The sequence below is a fragment of the Raphanus sativus genome, chromosome 4, assembly GCF_000801105.2.
Source record: "Raphanus sativus cultivar WK10039 chromosome 4, ASM80110v3, whole genome shotgun sequence".
NCBI lineage: Eukaryota > Viridiplantae > Streptophyta > Magnoliopsida > Brassicales > Brassicaceae > Raphanus > Raphanus sativus.
This window is the reverse complement of record NC_079514.1, coordinates 707,909-733,041: the sequence shown is the minus strand read 5'-3', so window position 1 is coordinate 733,041 and position 25,133 is coordinate 707,909. Positions and strand designations below refer to the sequence as shown.

At 35.7% G+C, this 25,133-nt stretch overlaps 6 protein-coding genes and 1 non-coding gene across 7 annotated transcripts; 3 read left to right on the top strand and 4 right to left on the bottom strand.

The window, feature by feature from the left end:
* Positions 1-2,805: 2,805 nt before the first annotated feature.
* Positions 2,806-3,976, top strand: LOC108852386 (elongation of fatty acids protein 3-like). The gene has a single exon (XM_018625885.2). It carries the CDS (start codon positions 2,946-2,948, stop codon positions 3,837-3,839), a length of 894 nt encoding a protein of 297 aa, XP_018481387.1. The 5' UTR covers positions 2,806-2,945; the 3' UTR covers positions 3,840-3,976.
* Positions 3,977-7,654: 3,678 nt separating this feature from the next.
* LOC108852344 (uncharacterized) lies at positions 7,655-10,374 on the bottom strand. The gene has a single exon (XM_018625839.2). It carries the CDS (start codon positions 8,362-8,364, stop codon positions 7,831-7,833), a length of 534 nt encoding a protein of 177 aa, XP_018481341.1. The 5' UTR covers positions 8,365-10,374; the 3' UTR covers positions 7,655-7,830.
* A 2,265-nt stretch (positions 10,375-12,639) lies between these two features.
* Positions 12,640-14,155, bottom strand: LOC108855290 (oxygen-evolving enhancer protein 1, chloroplastic). Its single transcript, XM_018629066.2, has 3 exons — positions 13,891-14,155; positions 13,493-13,786; positions 12,640-13,245 (listed from the first exon to the last, which is right to left on the bottom strand). Exons 1-3 carry the CDS (start codon positions 14,125-14,127, stop codon positions 12,787-12,789), a joined length of 990 nt encoding a protein of 329 aa, XP_018484568.1. The 5' UTR covers positions 14,128-14,155; the 3' UTR covers positions 12,640-12,786.
* Positions 14,156-14,260: 105 nt separating this feature from the next.
* LOC108855289 (uncharacterized) lies at positions 14,261-16,537 on the bottom strand. The gene is made up of 4 exons (XM_018629065.2): positions 16,375-16,537; positions 16,030-16,177; positions 15,809-15,887; positions 14,261-15,723 (listed from the first exon to the last, which is right to left on the bottom strand). The coding sequence occupies exons 1-4, from the start codon at positions 16,444-16,446 to the stop codon at positions 14,370-14,372; spliced, it is 1,653 nt and encodes a 550-aa protein (XP_018484567.1). The 5' UTR covers positions 16,447-16,537; the 3' UTR covers positions 14,261-14,369.
* Positions 16,538-16,871: 334 nt separating this feature from the next.
* LOC108851494 (transcription factor HHO5) lies at positions 16,872-18,563 on the bottom strand. Its single transcript, XM_018624931.2, has 5 exons — positions 18,248-18,563; positions 18,017-18,150; positions 17,647-17,926; positions 17,487-17,563; positions 16,872-17,384 (listed from the first exon to the last, which is right to left on the bottom strand). Exons 1-5 carry the CDS (start codon positions 18,438-18,440, stop codon positions 17,133-17,135), a joined length of 936 nt encoding a protein of 311 aa, XP_018480433.2. The 5' UTR covers positions 18,441-18,563; the 3' UTR covers positions 16,872-17,132.
* Positions 18,564-20,726: 2,163 nt separating this feature from the next.
* Positions 20,727-20,798, top strand: TRNAE-UUC (transfer RNA glutamic acid (anticodon UUC)). Its single transcript has one exon. It is a non-coding gene; the product is annotated as a tRNA-Glu (tRNA).
* Positions 20,799-22,447: 1,649 nt separating this feature from the next.
* Positions 22,448-24,831, top strand: LOC108852822 (L-ascorbate oxidase homolog). The gene is made up of 8 exons (XM_018626302.2): positions 22,448-22,649; positions 22,745-22,854; positions 22,931-23,201; positions 23,298-23,397; positions 23,502-23,847; positions 23,928-24,293; positions 24,367-24,445; positions 24,522-24,831. The coding sequence occupies exons 1-8, from the start codon at positions 22,497-22,499 to the stop codon at positions 24,717-24,719; spliced, it is 1,623 nt and encodes a 540-aa protein (XP_018481804.1). The 5' UTR covers positions 22,448-22,496; the 3' UTR covers positions 24,720-24,831.
* The last annotated feature ends 302 nt before the right edge of the window (positions 24,832-25,133 follow it).

The following is a 25,133-nucleotide window of genomic DNA, read 5'->3' as shown; positions in this document are numbered from 1 at the left end:
AGCGCTGCAGCGCACCGACCCCAACCCCTCTATTATGAGATCTCACTATCTCCATAATTAGGTTGTTGGTGAGACTCGAACCCAGGTCCTCACCCTTTAACAGCATTCCCACAGGACAAGCTGTCACCAATTGATCTGCAGGTCAATTGGTGACAGCTTGTCCTGTGGGAATGCTGTTAAAGGGTGAGGACCTGGGTTCGAGTCTCACCAACAACCTAATTATGGAGATAGTGAGATCTCATAATAGAGGGGTTGGGGTCGGTGCGCTGCAGCGCTGTGAGCCTGGGGTCCATGGGCAGGTGTTCCACGGGATGGGTTGTCACAAGGAAGTTTGAGGCAATAACAAGCTGTCACCAATTGAACTGCAACTTGTAACGCCCCGACCCGCCCACGGCTAATGGGTCACCCACACCCGCTCTCTCGGCCCGTGGGCCCCATCCCATCCGACGGTCGGTCGTTAATTTTCCAAGGCTCGAAATCATTGTCTATTGTCCCTGCAATCACCACCCGACCTTTCCCCGTGCTTTGGCCTCACTCACACGCTATCGCGAATCACTTCCCGATAGGTCACCCATCCTTCCACTACTCCAGCTCAAGCACGCTTAACTCTGGAGTTCTTTCAGGATGTGCTCCGGAAAAGGTAAGTCAACTTTTGGTGACATAGGTAGCCAAATCAATTCTCTTTAAGCCTTTTCGTATATCACAACTCGGGATGTTACAATTCACCCCCTCTCAAAGAACGCAACGTCCTCGTTGCGCCCCACGACAGGTCTCAAGACGCCTCTCAGGTCAGAACTGAGACGGCTAACCAGCTCTGATACCACTTGTAACGCCCCGACCCGCCCACGGCTAATGGGTCACCCACGCCCGCTCTCTCGGCCCGTGGGCCCCATCCCATCCGACGGTCGGTCGTTAATTTTCCAAGGCTCGAAATCATTGTCTATTGTCCCTGCAATCACCACCCGACCTTTCCCCGTGCTTTGGCCTCACTCACACGCTATCGCGAATCACTTCCCGATAGGTCACCCATCCTTCCACTACTCCAGCTCAAGCACGCTTAACTCTGGAGTTCTTTCAGGATGTGCTCCGGAAAAGGTAAGTCAACTTTTGGTGACATAGGTAGCCAAATCAATTCTCTTTAAGCCTTTTCGTATATCACAACTCGGGATGTTACAATTCACCCCCTCTCAAAGAACGCAACGTCCTCGTTGCGCCCCACGACAGGTCTCAAGACGCCTCTCAGGTCAGAACTGAGACGGCTAACCAGCTCTGATACCACTTGTAACGCCCCGACCCGCCCACGGCTAATGGGTCACCCACGCCCGCTCTCTCGGCCCGTGGGCCCCATCCCATCCGACGGTCGGTCGTTAATTTTCCAAGGCTCGAAATCATTGTCTATTGTCCCTGCAATCACCACCCGACCTTTCCCCGTGCTTTGGCCTCACTCACACGCTATCGCGAATCACTTCCCGATAGGTCACCCATCCTTCCACTACTCCAGCTCAAGCACGCTTAACTCTGGAGTTCTTTCAGGATGTGCTCCGGAAAAGGTAAGTCAACTTTTGGTGACATAGGTAGCCAAATCAATTCTCTTTAAGCCTTTTCGTATATCACAACTCGGGATGTTACAATGATCATTTCTTATATTTTTATGCATGGTTTTATTTTTCTATTTCATATATTTCTTTTTAACTTATATTTGTTTTTAAATGAAAATAAATTGTACTTATATTATATTCACATCATAAGAAATTATATTAGTATTTGTTTATTCTTATTAATTTAATTATATGATATATGATCGAAATAAATAATTAAACGAAACCACAATGTACGTAAAAAAATACGTATAGTTTTATTTTGTATGCATTTTTAAATCATATTTCTTTTAATTAAATGTGATTATCTCTTAAAATAGTCTCAATCCGCGCAATCATCACCTAGTAGTTTAGTACAATAGTCGTTTTATCCGTAACATGTATAACGTTGCCTAATTATATTTCGTCGGAATTGCTTAAATGGTTGACAGAACATGCATCGCGTGGTAGTTGTTGTTGTAACTTGTAAGCTCACCGTCCAAGTTCCCTTTTAAAATTAATTCACGAGAAATCAATTACGACCGTGTAAATAAAAAAGAGTTATAGAGTTTGGTAGGTCAAACGTCACTTATCGCTTATACTATGAATCAAGTGGACAATACCAATAAACCAAATTACTCGTAATGAGTTAACAAAGAGATGTATTACCGTCCTTGGCACAAAGAGACGTATCAACTATCGTTACACTCACGATTACCACTATTGTTTTTTAAATTATTTTACTGGATATCAGACATCTTGTGTTAGCTGTTCATCAGAGTCTGTGAATTAATCATATAATAACTCGTTACTTTCTGATTATCCATCTTCTTAAAGGTCGCCCTGCGCATATTCCTATATGTTCCGTCTTAGCCATGAAGACATAAAGCATGTATACCGACCGACGCTTGTTTGATTTTCTCAGCCCCCAAACTCTCTTTTTCGTCGAGAGGTGTTTGGATTTGTCACCTGCTTTTTCATACTATTATGATATTATCTTTTGATCGCCAGTATGATATTTTCAGATACAGTTTCCTATTCCAAAGATATCACAAAATCTAATTTAGACAAGAATCTAAAATTTTTAGAAACGTTTTGCAACATATGATTTCAATATAGATACATTACCTAATTTAATTTGTCACGTACCGACCACATGTGTGACAAATAACATTGGTCCACATCAATTTGCTTTCATGACAAAACCGGCCATTTTGTGACCTATGTTGTCTTATTTTCAATTATATGAAAATGAAAACGAAAATAAACGTAGCTTTACATATGAAAAAGACCCACGCACACACATAAAAGTCGCTAGAGGGAGTAACAAGAAGAATAGTCACCGACGATCACCGCCACCATCCGATCATGTCTACGGCTCTGATCAGCTCTCTCACCTACTACCTCTCCGAACATCCATACATCGTCGGTTTCCGCTGGGGGCACAGCCAATCATGGGGCTCCACGTGGTCATTTCTCATCGCCTCCATCTTTCTCTACATCGCCGTCTCCTCCTCCCTCCACATCATCCTCTCCATTTCCCTCCGCCGTAACCGCTCCGTTCCGTTAGGCCACATCCCAGACATACACAGCCTCCTCATGTCCATTCTCTCCGCCACTATTTTCGCCGGAATCCTCCTCTCCACCGCCGCGGAGATCCGTGACACGCGGTGGTTCTGGCGGCGGAGCAAAACCGCCACTCCCCTCCAGTGGCTCCTCTGTTTCCCGCTCGGCACACGCGCCTCCGGCCGCGTCTTCTTCTGGTCCTACGTGTTCTACCTCACGCGGTTCCTCCACATGCTCCGCACGATCTTCACCGTCTTTCGTCGCCGGAGACTCGCCGTGTCTCAGCTCTTCTGCAACTCAGCCATGGCCTTCACGTCTTTCCTCTGGCTCGAGTTCTCGCAGTCGTACCAGGTTCTCGCCATTCTGTCGACCACGCTGGTTTACTCTGTGGTTTACGGCTACAGATTCTGGACCGGGTTCGGTTTGCCCGGTTCGGTGTTCCCTTCGTTCGTGGTGAATTGTCAGCTGGTTCTCGTGGTTTGTAATCTCGTGTCTCACGCTGGGGTGCTTACGATGCACCTCATTAAAGGCGGATGCAATGGCATCGGCGCGTGGGGTTTAAACTCTGTGCTCAACGGTGCGATTTTGTTGCTTTTTCTTAATTTTTACATGAGAATGCATTCTCGGATGCGACACCGTATCGCTAACACTTCGCCGGAACTTGAACCAGCAGACGTAATAATGCAAAAGAATTAACTTTCGATGAGTAGGGTGTGGCTCTTGGGTTGATCCTTTTTATTCTTCTCAATAAGAAAATATTAACCTTAATCACTTATAAAATTTTAAACTTTGTAAATCTCTCCTTCTTGCTAATCTAGCGTTAATTGCTAACACTTTACTAGTAGTAAATTACTACAATATTTAAAACAATAATCATCTAACCACCGCTTGGCGATTTTTGAAACATTGACATCTTTCATAGTTGTTACATAACTTATTTTGTTAAATGTATCTGTAAGATATACATAAAAGTTATAGTTTTGTAAATCATATCTTGCATCAATGATAGATTCATAACTCATGAAGGATGATCTGTTTTCATAAATACTTGATTCTACGGGCTGGTCTTCTACGCATAGTCTTGACGATTTTAGGCTGGTAGTAAACGTATTCATATAGTAATATAATGCGGCGATAAAAATATATATCAATAACTAAACAAGTGACAAATCCAATAATATTTGGTGAGACGTGTTGGAACATTTCTAATAGTCTGAATTAAAGTATCAAAATTAAACCTATTGGGAATGTGATAAAGGAGTTGCAAGCCATCTCGAATTCGCAAGAATCTGATGGAGAAACAGAACATGATGGTAGCGAAGATGTAAGAAGCCCATATATATTCAACAGGCCAAAATAACAGTATGTGGGCTTTTGGTCCGGTTTGATCCAAACTGCAAGCCGTCTTTTATCATCTATACCGGGATGATGTTCTTCTGCTTTTGTGAAATATTTTATTGTAGAATAGCGATGGGACTTTTGTGATATTCGCGAAGATAGTGATTGGTACATTCCTTTTGTCCACTCGTATTATTAGGACGTAGGAATGGTGGCTAAAGACGGACCTATTAACATTTTTCGAGATATTATTCACTAAAAAGCATACATATATACTACTAGTAACTTAAATACAAAATAATTTTAAAAATATATGAGTTCATATAATTAATAACCACACTGTGTTTATGAAAATGTTTTCTTTTGAAAAAGTAGGATATTGGTAGAAAAGCTTTTATGTCTGACCTTTTCCTTTGTCTTTGGTCTTATATGGTTTTGTAATTTGTATAGAGATATTAGCAAAGGGAAATGATTGTGTCGAGGTCTCGTGGTGGACAAATTTGGTTTCAACCTTACACTTTTCATTTGGAGTTTTGGACCAAAGCACATAGAGCATCGTCATTTTATGTATGTATGTATGTATGTATGTATGTAATGAAATGGATATTTAAAAAGAAACTACTCATGGAATGTAATGGATTCATCTTTGAATCATGTGATTATCTTAACGAAACGATTATTAATACAATTATAATCGTATCATACGATTCGTATGCATGTTTTAAAACAACTTTTTCTTTTGGTTTATTGTATAGTTGTAGAATTTTAGATATACGTTCAACGAAATATTTGTTCTAAAAAATTAAAATAACAAAATACAGTTCATGAACAACAATAAAGATCGTCTTATATTCTCTTATAGTGATGTTTTTGTTCGTTTTATCAAATCTTTTACATGCAATGTTATCACTAATATTATTGAGATCGATGAACGTGTCTAATTGTTAGAAAGATAAAAAGAAACGACAATATGATTTTTATTGTCCTAAATTTTAGCAAAAAAATGATTTTTATTGTCGACCGACATATACTATGATATTTACAAAATGAAATATCAACAAATCTTTAAGAAGTTAAAAACAATGAATTAAACAAAAAAAAAGAATATCAAATATAATCGACATATGGTTAGGTTCATCCAAAGAGTCTTTATAATTAGTCATATCTCTTAATTCTTAAGAAGCTAAGTCTTTATAATTGGCCAATGGCTACATCGTTGATGCCTGGAACCTCGAACAAACAGCTGGACTTTTTAAGAATTAAGAGTCTCTAATAGTTTGGCAAGTATCTGATAAGATCTATAAAATCTGATCATGAATTGTAACCAAGACTATTCATTTGTCAAAATACTTATGGGGTAAACATATAAAAGGCGAATGTCAAGGTCATCTTTCTAATAAGTAAGCATACAAAAGGTAAATAAGATGGTCCCAAATTAGTCATGTAACTCCATTTTCTATCTTTCTTAATCTCAATCTAGCTAGTCATTGAAAAATGATGCTTCATAAAACATACTTATATCCATGTCTGATCTTATGAAATAGTGACGAGAGGTCTTAAATGGTAAACAGTGTAAAGTGATCGAAATTGACATGATATACTTAGAAACGCACAGTTATAGTATAACCTGAAGAACATAAATTAGAACTCAGCTTCTCTAGTGAAAACAAAAACAGACTGATTAAAGAACTGTGTAAATATTATTCCCTCCGTTTGGTATTATTTGTCATTCTAAATTTATACACACAGATTAAAAAAACATTTAATTTTATATATTTTCAAAATAAAAATATTATTACTAATACAAATAACCATATATCAATCAATAGAAAAATAGAGTAGAGAATATTTTTAAAAAAATTTGTATTGAAAACTGAAAACGACACTTATTTTTAAACGAAAATTCTGCTCAAAAAAGACAAATAATTCGAAACGGGAGGAGTATTGAACATTTAAACATGTGAAAGCATCTGTTTTTCTTTGTCAAAAAGAAAACCACATGCGTATATATATTTTGACGATTTTGTTTAACATTGTATTCTAATTTATCTTGCAATCCAATACCGCGTAACAGGGTTTTCGGACCAATCACACGTTCTTTTCTAATCATTATAACAATAATGAAATAATATTTTTATTTCTGTCTATTCTTTTTTTTTGTCAACATATTTCTGTCTATTCAAAAGATGAAATCTAAAATGATTAGTTAATGCTAATCTAATACTATGACCAATATAGATTATTAAACCCAAAAATTGTTGCACTACAGACATTTTAGACCATGATTATCGAGCTATCTACCAAAAGTCCTAAGCCATTATTTGGCCAAAAATAAATAAAAAATTCCAATAAAGCCAAGGACGTCCTTAGCTTAGATACAAATTTGCTCGTCCTTAGCTGCAACGTGTCGTTTCATAAAGGAGAGAGAGATGCAACAAAATCTATCACTGTTTGCGTAAGAAGACCACGAGCAATCCAGTCACAAATCCTCTAATCCCTACTCTCTCAACCATTCCAATCTCCAGGCAGAATATGGCGGCGGAGCAGAATCCGGCGAAATCCGTGACGGAGAAACCCGTGACAGAGACGGAGACGAAGAACATGATGCGGAGACAAAGAGCACGAGGGCAGTGGCAGAAGTCTGGATCCGAGAGGTGGCGGAGGAAGCCGAGAGATAAGGGAAAGGGGAAAATTCGAGGTCAGGGAAGAGAGCAGAACAAAGGAGATGGAGAAAGATGAAATTTGAGGTTTGGAAAACGAAGAAGGTGAGAAGGACAATATAAAGTTCTTCCAATAATCAAGAACAAGAAATTATAATAAGTCCTAAGCTATGTCCTTAAACTAAAAAAAATTACTCCCTCTGTTTCATAATACTTGATGTTTTGCCTTCTTGCACAAAGATTAATAAAACTAGATTTTTCTAAAAAAAAATATTTTAAAAATATTATTTTGGAATCAATTAATCAATAATAAAAAAGACAGTGAAATCTAATTGGTTGAACAGTTTCCAATAAAGTTAAAGTTAACCTTAAAATTTCAAAACTTCATCTAATTTGAAACAAAATTATCCTTCTAAAACATCAACTATATTGAAACGGAGGGAGTATTAAACTATTCTAAGGACAAAAAATTTGTCAAACCGTTAATGTTCCTCTTAGAATTCATGGGAAAAGGTAATGTAAGAGTAAGAATTTAAGTCGACAAATGTCACACATCAATGATAACTATTGCTACTAAAAATCCCAAGAGATAACTTTTCGATTATTGCTAATTTGCAACTTGATTCTTCACTAAATAACTAAAGTACCCCAACATAATTACAACTATCCACAAACTACAAAACTACCATTCACTCCTCTATCGCACTCAACTCCGCCGCGTAACACTTCCTTTTCCCACTACTACTACCACCAAGTCCACCACCACCACCACCACCTTCACCGTCTCTGACTTTCCTTCTACCACCGCCGGATCCCACCGTATCATCACCGGAGCCAAATCTCCTCCGAGACTTACCGGCGACAATAGAATCAACACGTTTACTGCGACAACTTCCTCCACCGCCACCGCCACCGCTTCGCATGAGCGCAGAGCTAGCTTTAACGGCCAATGCAGCCATCTCATCCGCTCTAAGTGGCTCACGAAGCCAGCGAAGAGGAAGCGCGAAGTATATCTGACCGAGCTGAAGCTCTTCGTCGGCGCTAATAGCTGAAACGGCGTCGTCGAAGTCCATATCGTCAGAGTTACAGATAAAACACATATGATACTTCTGCAAAACGTATCCTACTTTCACGGGGCTCGTAAACTCTACCATCCTCCCGTCTTGCAAGATCAGTTTCGCCGTCGCCACTTGAGTCGACTCGCTCGAACTGCATATACCCATCTCGCGGAGCTGACTCGTAAGCCTAAGCCGTGCCACGTTCTCGGGTGAAAGAGGCTTATTGAAGGTTTGTAACTTGTAAAGTGGAAGTGATAATGTGGAAGAGAAAGGGAGACTTGTGTAATAAATAGAGAAGAAGAGCTTGAGTTTGTGTTTGAAGAAAAACTGGAAGCCACGTAGGACTTTGTCGTTTTGTAAACCAATAGGAGAGTGATGATAACAGGCTGTTTAAGTGGTGGGGAGGATGCCAGCTTTGTGTGTAATTAGATATTTTAACCCTTTTTATTAGCTAGCTATAATCACCATGTTAGGGACTGAGCTTAATTATCATGAGTGTATTATGAATGAATATGAATCTAGGAGTGAACTAGTGGATAAAACTTTTAGATTATTTAATAAGTTTCTAAAGTTTATAAGTTTAAAAAGTCTCGCCAAAAAAAATGAACCTACATTGCAACAACCTTTTAGTCATTCAAAAAAAGAAAAAAAAAAGAATATGAACACACTTGCATTAGTGAATATTGTGAGTGTGTTGAGATAAATGATCAATTTACTAAATTCAATTGATATAATGCTCGTGGGGTAGCGTGGTGGGTTACGAATTTAACAACTTGAAAGATCTAAATGTTATAAAAAACTTCAAATCACAATAGGGTCCATGGTTATTGATGCGCTTTATGGCTAGGTTACAAATTTAAACATATATTGATTCCCACTTTTTTGTGGTATGTGAATAATTATGAACTTTCATGTCACTTTTAAATCTGTGATTTTGATTGGCCAAGAAGCTGTCGGATCCTTCAATGTAATTTAATATCACTAGATATGTAACATGTACTTTTTCGGTAGTGTGTTTATTCTTTATTCATTTTATCATTTCAAAGTTAGTTCATATCACTAACTATTTCGATATTTACGCCTCATTTATGATTTTACTGGTGGTCTATTTTTAAACAAATGCAGTTAGCGAAGCATATTGAAAAGTTAATGTTGTTTAATCTTCTTATTTAAACTTCAAAATCGTTGTCAATAAAAAAAACTTAGTAGTTAACGTTGTATCTATTTCTTTCTTCTTCGTTTACCTTTCAAACTAGTGAATACGAGTGAATATGAACACACTTGTTTAGTGAATATTACGAGTGTATTTTGTGGCAGATAGATTATCAATTTACAAAATTGATAGTATAATGCTTGTGGGGTAGCACGGTGGGTTTAGGAATAAAATAGGTTGAAAGATCTAAATGATATAAAACAACTTCAAATCACAATAGGGTCCATTGTAATTGCTACCCTTTGTGAGTAGGTTACAAATTTAAACCTATAATGGTTCCCATTTTTTGTAGTATATGAATAATTATGAAGGGTCCATTGTAATTGCTACCCTTTGTGAGTAGGTTACAAATTTAAATCTATAATGGTTCCCATTTTTGTAGTATATGAATAATTATGAACTTTCTTGTCACTTTTAAATCTTTGATTTTGATTGCCAAAGAAGCTGTCGGATCCTTCAAAATGTAGCATGCGCTTTTTTAAAGTAGTGTGTTTATACTTTATTCATTTATATATATTTTGAAGTTATTTTATCTCATTAATCTCTTTTTCAACTTGATGTTGTTTAATCTTTCAGAGATGACAAGTTCAGTAGTGACTTGTCATTGATAAACTGTGGCTGTTTAATAGTAGTAGAATAGATAACAGAAACAATGAATCCAATAACTAAATTAATATTTACTTCCAATTTAGAAAAATGGTCTCACATAGTGAGTGTTCAAAAAAAGGTCTGACCTAGTGTTAAAACATATTTTTTTTGTTCTAACAACATCACACAAGATAATTTTGTTTCAAAAAAAACTTGATTAATATTTTTTTAATATATATTTGGATTCGTGTTTGTGGTTAGAATTTATGTATGTTTACTAAATAACTAAATCCCTTCAAATTCTAAATTCTTATACAAATCTCATTCACTAAATAATAAGCCATAAATTATAACCAACTAGATATGAGCCCGTTGCAACGCAACGGGTTTTATTTGATGTTTTAGTTTAATAAAAACATAATAAAAAATTATTTATTATAGTTTTATGATTTTTCTGTATATGTTGTGTGAGATTTATTTTCTAATTAAAAATCATTTTTCACATATAAGTTTAAGTTAATATTTGTATTTTATAATTATTGTTCATAGATCAATGTTGTAAATTTTGCAATTAGGATTAAAGAATATACTATATCTAAATGTTTAAACTCAACACAATCCAAAATAAGAAATTGAATGAAAGGTAAAAAGAAATCAAAGTCAAATACACCAATCGAGTCAAGGATAATTTATATATGTTCTTATGTACTAACTTAATGATTTATTAAATAAGTTTTAAAAACTTTATTTTGCTAGGATTTTAAAAAAGAAATTTTTTTTTTATAAATCTCCTATTTAATTACAATTAATAAATTAAAAAAAAAATAAATACTCTTTTACGTTTTTTTAGATTTTAGAAAAGGAAAATTTGTTATATAACCTATTACAATTATATTCTCTTTAGAGTTTCAGAAACAAAGTTGCTATCAAATAATTATTTCTAGTTATTAATAAATAAAATTGCTTTTATTAACAATTTGTATTAATACCACTTTTACACTTCTTTCGTTAATTAAATAATTTTTAATATTATGTTCATCATCACATACTCTCTTTAAATATTATAAAATTTTTTTTTTACAATTCTCTTTTGGTTAGGACTTAGAAATATGATACAATTTTTTTTGTTTAAGATTTATTTTAGAAAAAAGGAAAAAAACTATCAAATATTCTTTTACAGCTTTTAGGATTTTAGAAAAGGAAATTAATATTATTAATCTTTTACAATTATATTTCATCTAGGATTTATAAAAACAAAATTTCTATCAAATAATTATTTCCAGTTAATATTAATTATTTTTAAAAGATGGCATTTTAAAAATTCGTTTTTTTCAATATCACTAATGTTTTTTTTTCAATTTGTATTGTTAACTAAACAATTGTTAGTATCATGTTTATCATTAAATTTTTAAATTAAAAATTACTATTATTATTTTACAATTCTCTCCGGTTAGGATTTAAAGAAACATAAAAAACTCTTAATTGGTTAAGATTAGAAAATAAATTTTTTTTTTTAGAAATCTCTTTTATTTAAGATTTTATGAAAAAAGTTATTTTCACATAATGTCAGTTTTGATTGACACATTCAAGATCTAATTTTTTAGTAATTGGCACATGTCACAATCATATCAGGTGAAATGTTTTAAGTTATTTTTGCTTTATATTTTTTTAACACAGAATTATTAAAAAATAATTTAGTTAATTATAAGAAAAATAAGATTACTTTACCTTTACATTTATATTTATACTTTAAAAAAAAAGGAAAACTAATTATTTTATTAGTTTTTCCTTATGATTTTTGTGCAACTATTTTATTTTTAATAGAAAAATATCTGTTTAATATATGATGTAAACAACATCAAAATTGAAAATTATGTTATAATAAAATGTAATAATGATAATAAAATGTTGAGTTGTATCAAGAAATTAAAAGAAAATACTCAGGTAATACTTTTTATGTAAATACTATTGTGTTTTGTAAAAATAATATGTGGAAGCTTAAACCTAAATATAGATGTAAAATGTTTGTAGCTATTTTTGGTCATAATTTTTAACATACAATTATCTATTAGAAAGGAAAGTACTTTTACAATTTTCTTTTAATTAGGTTTTTAGGTTAGTTTTTCTCCATGTTTTTTATTAAATAATTGAAATTGTGGGATTTTACAATTAGTTTGTTTAACATTTTTTTAAAAAGTTGAATTTATCTTTTATAATTCTCTATCTTTAGTGAGTTTAAGAATATACATTGTAATTTTTTTAAAGAATTAACTTTCTAATACCTTTTTGCAATTATTATTTTTGTTTAGTCTTTAAAAAAGAAATTACTATCAAATATTTTATAATATAGAATTTTAAAAGACTATGTAATAGTAATTTTCCTTTTCTAAAATATATAATGATTCAGAAAATATATACTAAAAATAATATTGAATAAATAATTATAAATTTTATTTAATAGTGAAAAGTAATTATAAAAATTATTTAATAGTAATTATTTAGAAACTTTCTTTTTTTTAAAAGACTTTTCCTTTTTAAAATCTCTATTAAATAATAAACAAAGGAGAATTATATCATATTTTTGACACATGTCACCATCTTAAAAATTTATTGACACATGTCACAATCATGTTAATTAGTAACTTTGAAGAACCAAGCTTTATATAATAAAATAAACACGTTTATGTATGTTTTTTTATACAAATTCTAAATTCTTGTCGATTTGAAGGGATTTAGAATTTACTAAAATCAGACTAAACAAACAGATTCACTACATAATGCATGTTTTATTGCTCAAGTTTAGCATACCAGATACCTTGAATCTTGACATCCTTAGGAGTCTTAGCACCCAAATCAGTATCCGAAGGCTGAATACTCTCGAAGACACCTATCAATTCACCGCTCTCGGGTTTACTCTTTGTTACACTGAATGTTATCTCACCAACGGAAGCAGCTGTGTTCTTGTTGTTCTCCTTATCCAACTCTTCGTCGTCTTCTCTAGCTGGTAACGCAACTGCATTGTCATATCCCGTAGAGCCACCACGGCCTTTTGGGTCCAAGAAAGACGAGCCTCTATAAGATGGCACCAAGAAATCTCCTCCAAAGCTCTCTGGTTTACCCGATGCCACAAGCTGCTTGATGGTGAACAAGAATGGTACACGTTCCCCACCTGGAAGTTGTACTGTCACTGCAGCGTAGTCAATACCGTCTTTCTCAAGAAACCTCACCGTTCCATCAGATGCTACCTATTGAATCAGTACAAATTATTTAAGACAATATATAAAAGCAGTGTTCTAAAAACCGCGTCTAGTTAGCAAATCAGGATTTAACATAAACAATTTTTCTTGAACAATTTTTTTTAATCAGTCTAAACGTTCAAAAAAATTGGTCTACACATTCGTCTAATCAATAATTTCGTATAAAACGTCTAATTACTGCTTATCTAATTATTAATTATTTTGATAAAAAGGAGTTTTGGAAGAATCATTTTACTTCAAAAGGGCCTTCGATCTCGTCGAGTGTGTAGGTAAGACGGGTCATGAGTTTGGTGTTCTGAAAATCAGGCGTGGCGTTCTTGCTAACACCTTGTGCTTTGACGGTGAATGAAGTTGGCTCCAAGCAGAACTTCTTGGCGTAGTATTTGCCTGGCTTAATAGCAAAAGACTCCAAGCCACCTTCAATGGTTGGACACTGATTCGCTGTTCCAGTTCCTTTCACTTCCATGTATGTCTTGCTCTGTATCTCCTCGTATGTTAGCCTCTTTGGCACTCCTTCTGCACTTGCACCCTTATTCACACAAATACAATAAACCTTATGCTACTAGTCAAGACCATAGGAATCAACACTGAGTCTTTATAGCATCAACGATAGAGATTGATCAAGAACCGTACCGAGACGACAAGAGCAGAGGTGGCTAGTCCAAAACCAGCGATCTTGGTAGCCTCAACGCAGTTCAGAGTCAAGTTCTTAAGATCGTCCCGGAGAGAGCAGGACACACAGCTAGTCACCGGCTTGAAGGATTTAGGGACGCTAAGCGAAGGAGGCCGGAGTTTTGCGGCTGTGAGAGACTGGAGAGCCACGGTGGTAACTGTGGCCATTGTCTGCCGCAGAGTTCCTTGTCTGATCATCAGACAAAAAAAAACACTCTGATGTGTCTTTTAGTTTATCAGGTTCTGTCTTATGTTACGTGTCAGATGACTGTTGGTCACAAAAAGATTCGGCATCCTGATTGAATATTTAAGTACAAAGAGATGTGCGCTATGTAAAAAACGTCATGTATTACACTTCTCAAAACAAAAAACGGCAAGAAGTTCGTTTTAAGTAAACAACAGAGAATGTTACAACTGTTTTGTTTAAAGACATAACAACTCTAATCTGAATCAGAAGATTCTGAAAACTGATGAGGACTCAACTCAGACACCATTTTAGACAGATTCTCCCTCATCTCCTGCAACTCTTCTCTCCCAAACCCCCACGTCCTCACCACATCTGATCCCATAGCTCCCCATTGGATCCCAAGCTTCTCTAGATTCACCATCCTACTCTCCAAGAACGGTAACACCGCGCTCGAAGATCTCCATCTCGTTGCTACAGGTACAGAGTGAACATCCAGCGAGCCTCTGTACATAGAATCCGACACGGGACTGCTCAAAATCTCACCTTTCCTCCCAACAAGGTTCCCGAATATAGAAGGAAACGGTAGAGGCACAGGGAGAGGACAACGCGAGACAGATAGATTGTAAAACAACGGCTTGGTGTTGTTATCATCCCTCTGTTCATAAGATGCATCAACAGCATTCCTCACTTCTGAAACCGTTGCTTCTTTGTCTTCTGAGCTAAGAGCTCCGAGTATACACATCGACTCAACCGATCGATTGTCTTCTACATCTTCGGTTACTTCCGGGGTTAGCGTCTGCAGATTTGTAAGAAGAGTCTTCTCTAACGGCATTGCGGAGTCAAGAATCGTCACTATGTTCTGTCTACCGCTACGGTTAGTTAAAAGCTGCACGAGCGTGTTCACATCCATGGCGTTAGACGCTTCACTTGAATCTGATCTCGAGGGATGCATCCTGAAAGGGAGCGTGCTTGAATGCAGAGCAGCTGCGTACACCGCGCTGCTTCTATAAGGCTTCTCCTCGTCTCCGAGGTTAAGATACTTATTACTTCCGCTCAAGGATGGTACACCTATTGGAGTGAAGAGTTTACAGAAGGAAGAGAGTCTAGAGAACGATACGGCGTCGTGAAGCTTGCTCGAAACAGTCTTCTTCTTAGAGCTACTCATCCCACTCCTAAGGGAGTAAAGCAACACGGGAACGTTGGTGTAGTCATCAGCCATCGTCTCGAGGAAATCACCTGCGAGAGGAGAGAATCCACCAGAGTCATCCACGAGGAAGTTAACGCCCTGGATGTGATCACACTCTTCCACGAAGAAACGTAGCCTGTCGCATATCTCATCTCCGCGCGAGGCCTCGGAGAAGACGTCTTTGCCGGTTCCGTAGTTGTTGAAGTCCTGAGAGTCCATCCATAAGCCATTCAGCTCGTATAGAGACTGAGGATGGTAGTGGGATTTGGAGTAGTCTGTCCAGCATTCGACAGTTTGGTCCAAGCATCCGACAATGTCTTTGTCCTCAATCTCTCCTGCTGTAACTTCTTCCTCGTAGAGAGTTTGCTGAAACAGGTTTCTCTTTCGAGGTTCAGATCTCTGAGTATCAACACCTCCTAACCTAAACAGGATACAAAGTGAATACATCTCCCAACTAATCATGTTCAAGAAAGAAGTACTAAAGCAGAGAAATAGTGTTTTCTGACCAGGTTTTAGAAGAGTCTGATCTTGAGGAAGAACCTACATCGTAGAGGGTACCGTGTGAGCTCATGGAGCCTAGTGACCCTGAATGGTTACAGATGATAAAATACTAAATGGCTAGCAATGCATACATAAAAGTCTATATTGATGGCACACAAAGAGGATTGATTATCTTAAAAGTTGTTCAGATTAGTTATAAAAACAGATAAGCAAGTTTCAATAGTACCTTTGAAGTTGATTGAAAGGAGACGAGGAGTGTATGTAGAAACCCCCTGCTGGGTCTCACCGGAGCGGTAGAGGACGTCCATGTTGAGATCATTGTTTCGAAAAATTGGATCGCTTTCTGGGTCACTCGCCAACCCCAGCAACTCATCCTACACTCCAAAAGTCTTCAACTTTAGCAAAACCCAACGATCGAAAAATTAAAAAAGGTCAAGACTTTTATGTAGTTGAAGAAGCTCAGAGACAAACAAATAGTCCTTCAACTTTAGCAAGACAGTGAAGATTAGAGGCAAACAAAAACCCAGAGGATACAAATTTAAAACTTGAGAGATAGGCTTAAAATATTAACCTGGAAGTTCCAGAAATGAGAACCGACGAAGTTCGCGAACTCTCCAACTTGAATCGTCACTATTTCTCTCATTGCTTCTCTCTACTTTAACAAAAGACCTGTTCTTTTTTAGCATAGAGCTCCTATGATTATTGTACTTGAAACCCTCCCAATGTCGTCTAGCCCCCCCCTATGATTCGAGTACAGGTTTGTGAAATAAACACACACAGAAGTGAAGGTGAAGATAAGGCCCACAAGGCCCAAATCCAAAGATTGAATCATTGGTTTTCTGATCCGAGTCCAATGTGGCTAAACCGGGTAAGAAGATATTCATATTGACCTGCTCAAGTTTCTATTGTATCAAAACCATACCAAGCCGACCAAACGTCTTTCAGGTAAGGTAGATTGAAGAAAATGATGTGTTACAAGACAAGGTAGTGATTTTCTACTGCATCCTCTGTTTTCAGAGGTAATTTTGTAAACAGAACCATAGATTTTACCATTACATAAGACATGACTGAGACAAATTAGATAAACATAAACAAAATCTTTGATTTATCAGTTTCCCTTTTTTTTATGAAGTTAGAAAAAAAAAACAAACCAGAGGATTTTGATCTTTCTCTCTCTATCTATTTCCTATATTTCTTTGCATAAAATACTCTGTTTATGTTCCCTCTCATGTTTACATCTACAACTTCAAGTTTTGAGCATAGTACAACATAAGTTGGTAGCTGTATCATTTCATCACTAACTATGCATACTAGTATTATGATTGATCTTCAAAGCTCAAGATCAAGCAACGTTTGTCTCTTCCACCTTGATTCACTTTTCCAGCTACTACGTCCATCAGATTTCTCTTCTTCCTCTGAGCTATGACCACCACCATTATTGCTGAACAAACCTCTATCAACAAGAAGCGGGCCTTGTGGTGAATCCGACCTCGACAAACTTATTAACAAGCCACGCTGATCAGAGGCTGACAAAGTCTTTGCTACATGCAGAGGATGCTTGCGGATATGCATTCTATATTTCTGCAATGGATTTTCATTTCACAAAATGTCAAAAAATCATTCATTCTCACACATCAAAAGTTTGTAATTAAGTTTAAATAGGAGATGAGAGATTTTTAATACTTGTAAATGGCTCTTGACTTCATCATTAGTTAAGCCATCAACATTCATCACATCTCTAATCTGCTTTGGTGTTGCCACTGGTCTCACACAACAACAAACATAATCTCAGTATTAACCCAATCAATGGAGAATTGATTCCTTGTTCGATTTAAGGACTAACCTTGTGACCCTCCAATCCTATGAAGAGCATCAATGAATCTCCGGTGAAGATCCTCAGACCATCTCCTTCTCTGCTCTTTCTTCTGAATGTGATGGCTCTGCTCAGTTCTGTTATAGTCCGTCAATATTTCTGATGTTGGAGTCATGAGAGACAGAGGAGCTGCTGGTGGAGGTGGAGGTGGTAGAGAACGGTTAAATGACATAAATGCCCCTCCCTGATTAGGTTTATTACATGTCTGAAATGGAGGCTGAGACACACACCGATCTTCTTCTTCGTTTGTCTGTTCACAATGATCTCAAACGTCAAGATTAATCAATCAATCACAAAAACAAAACATTAAAAAAGTTTGATTTTTCTTTTCTCATCTTACAGATGGCAACTGGGAGTTAGTAGAGTTCGAGATCCATAACTGAGCAGAGCTCATCCAGTTCTTCTTATTATCAGTATCCAGCTTTGATGACATCATCACTGATGATGAAGAAGCCTCCTTTAACTTCTCAATCGCTACACAAAGAGAAACCATTTCGTTTAATAAGAAACTAAAATTGAGAATCGAGAATCGAGAATTGAGAGAGAGAGAGAGAGAGAGAGAGAGAGGCACCTTCGTTCAATAAGAGCATGGATAGAGGGAGTTCACGTTTAAAAACTTCGATTTTTTTTCTCTCTTCCTCTAATTTTCCGACATATTCATCTATTTCAGACAGTTTAGAATGATTGTCTTTGATTTCGGACACATCCTTGAGAAATTGAGATAAAGGTTTTGCTAAAGAGTACAGATTCAAATTAAGACCCATACTTCGATCTGTATCTGTTTGCACCCTCTAGAAACCACAAGATAAAAAAAACAAAGAAGCTAGAAGAACATGTTTATATAGAAGAACGAAGAAAAAAAAACATTAGGGAAGAAGAAGAAGAAGAAGAAGATGAAGGACGCGGTGAAAAGTAGCCGCTGTAAATGGAACGAATTAAGAATCTTTTTTTGTGATAAGACCGTACACACGCGGCGAATCGTTACTCTCTCTTTTGTTTATTTGTTTTTGATTTCTTTCCTTTTGTTTTGCTTTAATGATTCTCATTCAAGATTCTCAGATTCTTCTATCTATGTCAATTTTTTTCTACATTAGAAAAAAATTGGATTGTGAAAGAATGTTGTATAGTTCTATACTGTTTATTCATCATTTATGGTTGCTACACCATTGAATATATGTTTCATTGTTTAGTTGCTTTCCTCTAGCATTTTATTTGGATGAATTTTCACAAATCGGATTGTATACTGTAACAGCATGTTTATAATTTTTTTTGCAAATAAGTATAGGCTTTATGGACTGATACTAACACTAAGCTTAATGATATATTTTGGAAAATGATAAACTACAAAATTAAAGAAAAAATAAAGTGAGGAATGATATAAATATATTTTGTTATTAGTAACACAACCTACAAGAATAAAATAAAAGAATAAAACTTCTCATGGAGTTCTATATAAATATATTAGTTCAGATTATTATTTTTAGTTAGTCCAGACATGTAGAAGAAAGAAAGGCGATGTAATTATTTTTGAAACAGAACACTAGCAAATTAGCAAAGAGCTTAAAGAATCTTTCGCATAATCCAATGTTGAAAATCCCGCAACACAAAGCAACTTTATTCGACGTTTTTTCTTGCTAGCCATACGCAAATATCAACCAAGTTTTTATATCATAAATTTTCAAAATAATACTCCGTATTTGATTCCTAAAACCAAAAAAATATTCCTGAACATCATAGCATGCGATACGTATAATTCCTTATAAACAATAAAGACCACAAGGAATCTCAACGGATGGACAAAAGGAAACGGCTTCTATAGCCATTTGCAACATGACATATGTCCAACTAATCAGATTTCTTCACGAGAATCGTTTTCTTTAAAAGATGAACTGAAACGTATGGAGTTGTAATAAGGACGTCCATATATTGATACCATTGTTTGATTAGATTCCTCTTGTGGGTTCACGTCATGTATCTCTCTAACCTTCTTGTTCTTGTTTTTCTTTCTCTCCACTCCTTTTTAAAATATTTACTTACAAAGTTGTTGTAATTAGCAAAATCATAGCTTTTGCTCTGCTATCTAATTCGAGGATAAGTTTCGTCGTTTCTATCTGCGAGAATCCAGTGACATCTTTGGTGAATAAAAAAGAACCCGATGATAACTAAGCTAATCTCGAATAATACAAACTTATAGCACTGTCACATAGATCATTGAATATGTAAAAGGAATATTTGGATAGTATATTTCTTAAATTTTGTAAAAAAAAAATACTTTGGGTTATTGAACAAAACTTCCCTGTATACAATACATTCTCCATAACACATCAAATATCATTTTCACAGTATACAAATTAAAATCCAATTCACATCTAAGAAAGTTCATAATCTCCTATATACTGTATATATATATATATATATATATATATATATATATATATATATATATAATTGGGGATCTTGAACTAGAACTACGCTAATCTTTAGACTTATGAAAGCTTACCAACCATAAATGAATAAGCTTAGGAAAATCAGAACCCTAATCCTACAAACCTCATCGTAGTTATGAATTCTTAATTACTTGATTACCATGAAGGCATGAACTAGTTAGAACTTAATTATAATAAAACTCATCAACTTAAGAAGTTATATTTGTTTATCTTAGGAAATCAATAAATGATAAGCTATACTTTATGAATGTTTTTCACCGCATGTTTTAATCACTAATACTGTCTGAAGATATTGTTGGTAATTGGTAAACAAAAGATACATCATGTACTTTAAACAATCTTTACTATACAACTAAAAAGCTGAATGTTATGGATGATCTTGGTTTTATCTTTTAAAGACGAAGAACCAATGAGATGCTGTTTTCTCTGAGTAAAACAAGGAACAAAGAAAAAGATTGATTCCATTTTTATACAACGAAAAGATGAAGCGATTCCATGGATAAATGATTTATTAATTTAGATACTGTGTTTCATAGAGTAAGCAACACCATGGATAAATGATTTATAATTTAGATATATCTTTTTCATAGATTAAGCAACCCATCCGTTGTCGTCCAGCGGTTAGGATATCTGGCTTTCACCCAGGAGACCCGGGTTCGATTCCCGGCAACGGAGCTTTTCGTTTTTGTAAACCAGAGTTCAGAAGGTTTATTCAGCCGTTATTTTACTAGCGACGAGATCTTTACTTCACAAGTGTAAAATTACCTTACGCCTTTGATAACTACTTTCCCTGGACCCTGGATTGATATTCAAGAGAAACAATGTCTTCTTCTTATGGTTCACAGACAGTGATATCCAGAAGCGGTTTCACGAGAAACATTCTTCAAGTCGAAGTTCGAACCTAGGAAGGAAAAGAGATTAAGGTTTTCAAGAACTTGAGGTCTTGTTTGGATTGTCACAGTGCTATTAAGTTCATATTGAAGATCACAAAGAGGAAGATAGCAAGGAGAGACTGAGCCTGTTTCATTCCGCTGAAATGGACAACGTTGTTATATATGGTAGCGAAAAAAAATTTACGTATATGATACATCCATCTTAAGCCACTTCGATATCTACTATACAAATAATACGAGTTAAACTAGTCAGAGAAATTGTACACAATATGAGGTTTATGATTAAAGTTTTGTAGAAGCTTAATGTACATAAAATCAACATTAAAGAGATTAAGGAACGAACACATGAAACCTCCCAATTCCCCAAAAAAAAGAGAGGGCGAGTCCATCAATAACATTTGTTAGTCTCAAGACAAGTTTCGTAAGATGTGGAGTGAGGAAGCACACAAACACATGCATGTATTAATAATTTAAATACAAATAGCGTATATATACATATTGTGTCGTATAATACATTAGGATATAGAGATTCACATGGTACTAGCGAGCGTAGTGGTAACGAATCCACATGAGTGATTAACTGGAGTTTCTTCCTCTTCCCTATATGTGATCTCTCTTCTAGGGATGCATCACCATGTCTCGTGGTTCCGAGTCATTAGCAATTGGTTTGACTCCACCTTTCATTATATTTATTGTTTACAAAAATAATAGTAAATTATATTGGAATCTCGTGAGATAGAAGCACTCTTTATGTTTTAATTAGATTGTGGACTTAATTATGTGATTGGCATTAGCTGATTTTCTTAATCATATATATAATCTCATGTGAATACATCAAATCAAAAGTCAACCTATTAATTTTAGCATTTGATGCTGGAGGGAACATATAATTTAATCCTAGATCAAGATCTACATTTGCATACTTCGTTAGTTACTTCTTTAGTTTTAATGTGCAACTCCCAAAGTCAAATCTCAAAACACACATCCATTGCATACAGTTTTTATTCGTGAATCGTCGGTTATGATATTTTCTTTGATATAACAATAGTATTAGCTGCAAATGCTTTAAGATGTTTTACGTTTATTTTTATTGTCTAAACTTATAGCTAAGATTTGAGAAGAAAAAAAGAGAAAGATTTGAGAAACAATCTAAAAATGAAGGTGTACTCTTGCCGACAAAGAAAACAACTTGACAATTCTAGTAAAATTTATATAAAGCGTACATTTAATGTAAAAGTTCTCAATGCAAGCATTTTGCATGAAGTACGCCGCAAAAGAGCTTATGGAGTGTGATGCATGGGGATTCACGTCGTCCACGCTGACATAAACTTAATAGAATACTACTCCACTTAATTAGTCTCTGTAACTTCGTACATGTATATAAGATTGTCCTTAGCTCGAACCTCAAACACAGACTCGCAAACAAATAAAATCAAAATCTTGAGGGAGATCAAGATTTTATTCTATTTGTCCTAGAAAAATGAAACGGTTCAATCTCCTATTATGTAAACTATTTATAGGAACCTTGTTAGTTTGGTTGGGCTCTGTTTTGGTTAAGGCAGAAGACCCTTACTTGTTCTACACTTGGACTGTTACCTATGGAACAAGATCTCCTTTGGGTGTTCCCCAACAGGTATATTCTCTGATCTTAATAGTTAATATTTATTGTCATTATAAGAAATCAACATTAGCTGATCTATTTCTAATATTCTGGTGCGTTGTACGTAGGTCATTCTTATCAATGGACAGTTCCCTGGTCCAGCAATTGAAGCTGTCACAAACAACAACATTGTTGTTAATCTCATCAACAAGCTCGACGAACCATTCCTCATCACTTGGTAGATACCATAAATTCATTGGCGTATTCATTTTGTATAAGTGTATATAATATACTTATGTTATAATTATGTGTAGGAATGGAGTGAAACAGAGAAGGACATCGTGGCAAGATGGAGTATTGGGAACAAACTGTCCGATCCAACCAAATTCGAACTGGACTTATCAGTTTCAACTTAAAGATCAAATCGGCACTTTCACTTACTTCGCTTCCACGTCGATGCACCGAGCTAGTGGTGCTTTTGGTGCTCTCAACATTAACCAGAGATCCGTTATTACCACTCCTTATCTCACACCTGATGGGGATTTCACCCTCCTCGTTAGTGACTGGTTTAAACTGAGCCACAAGGTACAAATACCAACACAAAATTTTGAAATAAGTAAACTTGAATTACACATTGTATACGCCTAATTCTTATTCTTTACTCTTATTTGTGGTTACTAGGATTTGCGAAAGCGGCTTGACGCAGGCTATGCTCTTCCAGTTCCTGATGCACTTCTCATCAATGGTGCTTCTAAAGGCCTAATATTTACCGGTCAACAAGGTAATATCATCACATAACCCATAAAGAACCCTTTTCATTTTGTTACGTCCCCTGGTCTAGTTGTCTAGTTTTATCTTATGATGTTTATTTTTCACTATCTTCAGGAAAAACATACAAGTTTCGGGTATCCAATGTGGGGATAGCAACATCGATAAACTTTAGGATCCAAAATCATACAATGAGCCTCATTGAAGTAGAAGGCGCTCACACTCTTCAGGAGAGCTATGAGTCGCTTGACGTCCACGTTGGTCAGTCAGTGACCGTCCTGGTCACTTTAAAAGCTTCAGTGAGGGACTATTACATCGTAGCCTCAAGCCGGTTTACTAAACCAATACTAAACACTACCGCCAGTCTCCGTTACCTAGGCTCCAAAAATGCAGCCTATGGCCCTCTTCCCGTTGGTCCTACTTACCATATCCACTGGTCCATGAAACAAGCAAGAACCATCAGGTATAATAATAGTAAACCAAACTGAACCATACATTTTTAGACCGATTTTGTTTAATCTGATTTAATATCGTGAATTTTAGGGTGAATTTGACGGCAAATGCTGCAAGGCCAAACCCACAAGGATCATTTCACTATGGTACCATACCGATAAACCGAACTTTGGTTCTAGCCAATATGGCTACTATGATCTACGGGAAACTTCGGTACACGGTAAACCGAATATCACACATCAACCCAACAACACCTTTAAAACTCGCCGATTGGTACAACATTTCTGGCGTTTTCGATTTCAAAACAATCGGTAGCACTCCTACAATCGGACCAGCTCATATTGGTACATCGGTTTTCAACATTGAGCTCCATGAATTCGTTGAAATCGTTTTCCAGAACGACGAGAGATCAATTCAGTCTTGGCACATGGATGGTACTAGCGCCTTTCTTGTCGGGTAAGTTCCTTGCTCTCTGCTATCTAAACCGGGTCCGGTTATTTACAACATAAACCAAAATTGCTTTTTTCAGATTCGGGTCAGGGACATGGAATGAGACAATGAGGAAACGTTACAATTTGGTTGACGCAGTTGCAAGGCACACTTTTCAGGTAACAATTCTTAAAAAAATATTTTAAACATCTTTACTGAATCTGAATATATAATCAACGATGATTGTGTGTGAAGGTGTATCCGTTATCGTGGACAAGCATATTGGTGTCGTTGGATAACAAAGGGATGTGGAATCTGAGGTCACAGATATGGTCGAGGAGGTATTTAGGACAAGAGCTCTATGTTCGTGTGTGGAACGATGAGAAGTCTCTATACACTGAAGCTGAGCCGCCTCTTAACGCTCTTTATTGCGGCCTAGCCAAACGCCCCTAATAGATATTTTTCTCATATATTATTGTTTTTACAAGTTGAGTGAGGGAAAAAAATACAAATGTAACCTCATTGATTTTTCAATAAACAGACAAAAAGAAGAAAAGAAAAAGCTGTCTTATGATTTATTTCAGATTTGTATCCATGCATCTAAAACATATTTTCTAAACTACGATTAAAACTAGAACTTCTGCTTATAACCTAAACAAACTGTTGATGTGTATATGCTTGCGTTAAACTAAATCAAATCTTGTATTAGAATAAACCTTCAAATTATTGAAATAGTTTTTTTAAAAGTTTGTTAGAGTCTAGGTTTTCTTTTCTTTTTTGAACGAAAAGAGTCTAGGTTCTATAACAGAAACACTAACGGACAACAAGCTCGGTTAAAGACTAAACCGAACTATGCCAATCATAATA

Excerpts from the sequence above, each read along its gene's own strand:
- LOC108855290 (XM_018629066.2), bottom strand. The coding sequence starts at position 14,127 with ATGATCAGACAAGGAACTCTGCGGCAGACAATGGCCACAGTTACCACC. Across the intron at positions 13,787-13,890 it reads CCTCTGCTCTTGTCGTCTCG|GGTGCAAGTGCAGAAGGAGT; the intron begins GTACGGTTCTTG and ends TGTGTGAATAAG. Across the intron at positions 13,246-13,492 it reads AGATCGAAGGCCCTTTTGAA|GTAGCATCTGATGGAACGGT; the intron begins GTAAAATGATTC and ends CTGATTCAATAG.
- LOC108851494 (XM_018624931.2), bottom strand. The coding sequence starts at position 18,440 with ATGGGTCTTAATTTGAATCTGTACTCTTTAGCAAAACCTTTATCTCAA. Across the intron at positions 18,151-18,247 it reads CATGCTCTTATTGAACGAAG|CGATTGAGAAGTTAAAGGAG; the intron begins GTGCCTCTCTCT and ends CTCTTTGTGTAG. Across the intron at positions 17,927-18,016 it reads CTAACTCCCAGTTGCCATCT|ACAAACGAAGAAGAAGATCG; the intron begins GTAAGATGAGAA and ends CATTGTGAACAG.
- LOC108855289 (XM_018629065.2), bottom strand. The coding sequence starts at position 16,446 with ATGAGAGAAATAGTGACGATTCAAGTTGGAGAGTTCGCGAACTTCGTC. Across the intron at positions 15,888-16,029 it reads CCTTTCAATCAACTTCAAAG|GGTCACTAGGCTCCATGAGC; the intron begins GTACTATTGAAA and ends GTAACCATTCAG. Across the intron at positions 15,724-15,808 it reads TCAGACTCTTCTAAAACCTG|GTTAGGAGGTGTTGATACTC; the intron begins GTCAGAAAACAC and ends TATCCTGTTTAG.
- LOC108852344 (XM_018625839.2), bottom strand. The coding sequence starts at position 8,364 with ATGGGTATATGCAGTTCGAGCGAGTCGACTCAAGTGGCGACGGCGAAA.
- LOC108852386 (XM_018625885.2), top strand. The coding sequence starts at position 2,946 with ATGTCTACGGCTCTGATCAGCTCTCTCACCTACTACCTCTCCGAACAT.
- LOC108852822 (XM_018626302.2), top strand. The coding sequence starts at position 22,497 with ATGAAACGGTTCAATCTCCTATTATGTAAACTATTTATAGGAACCTTG. Across the intron at positions 24,294-24,366 it reads ACTAGCGCCTTTCTTGTCGG|ATTCGGGTCAGGGACATGGA; the intron begins GTAAGTTCCTTG and ends TGCTTTTTTCAG. Across the intron at positions 24,446-24,521 it reads TTGCAAGGCACACTTTTCAG|GTGTATCCGTTATCGTGGAC; the intron begins GTAACAATTCTT and ends TTGTGTGTGAAG.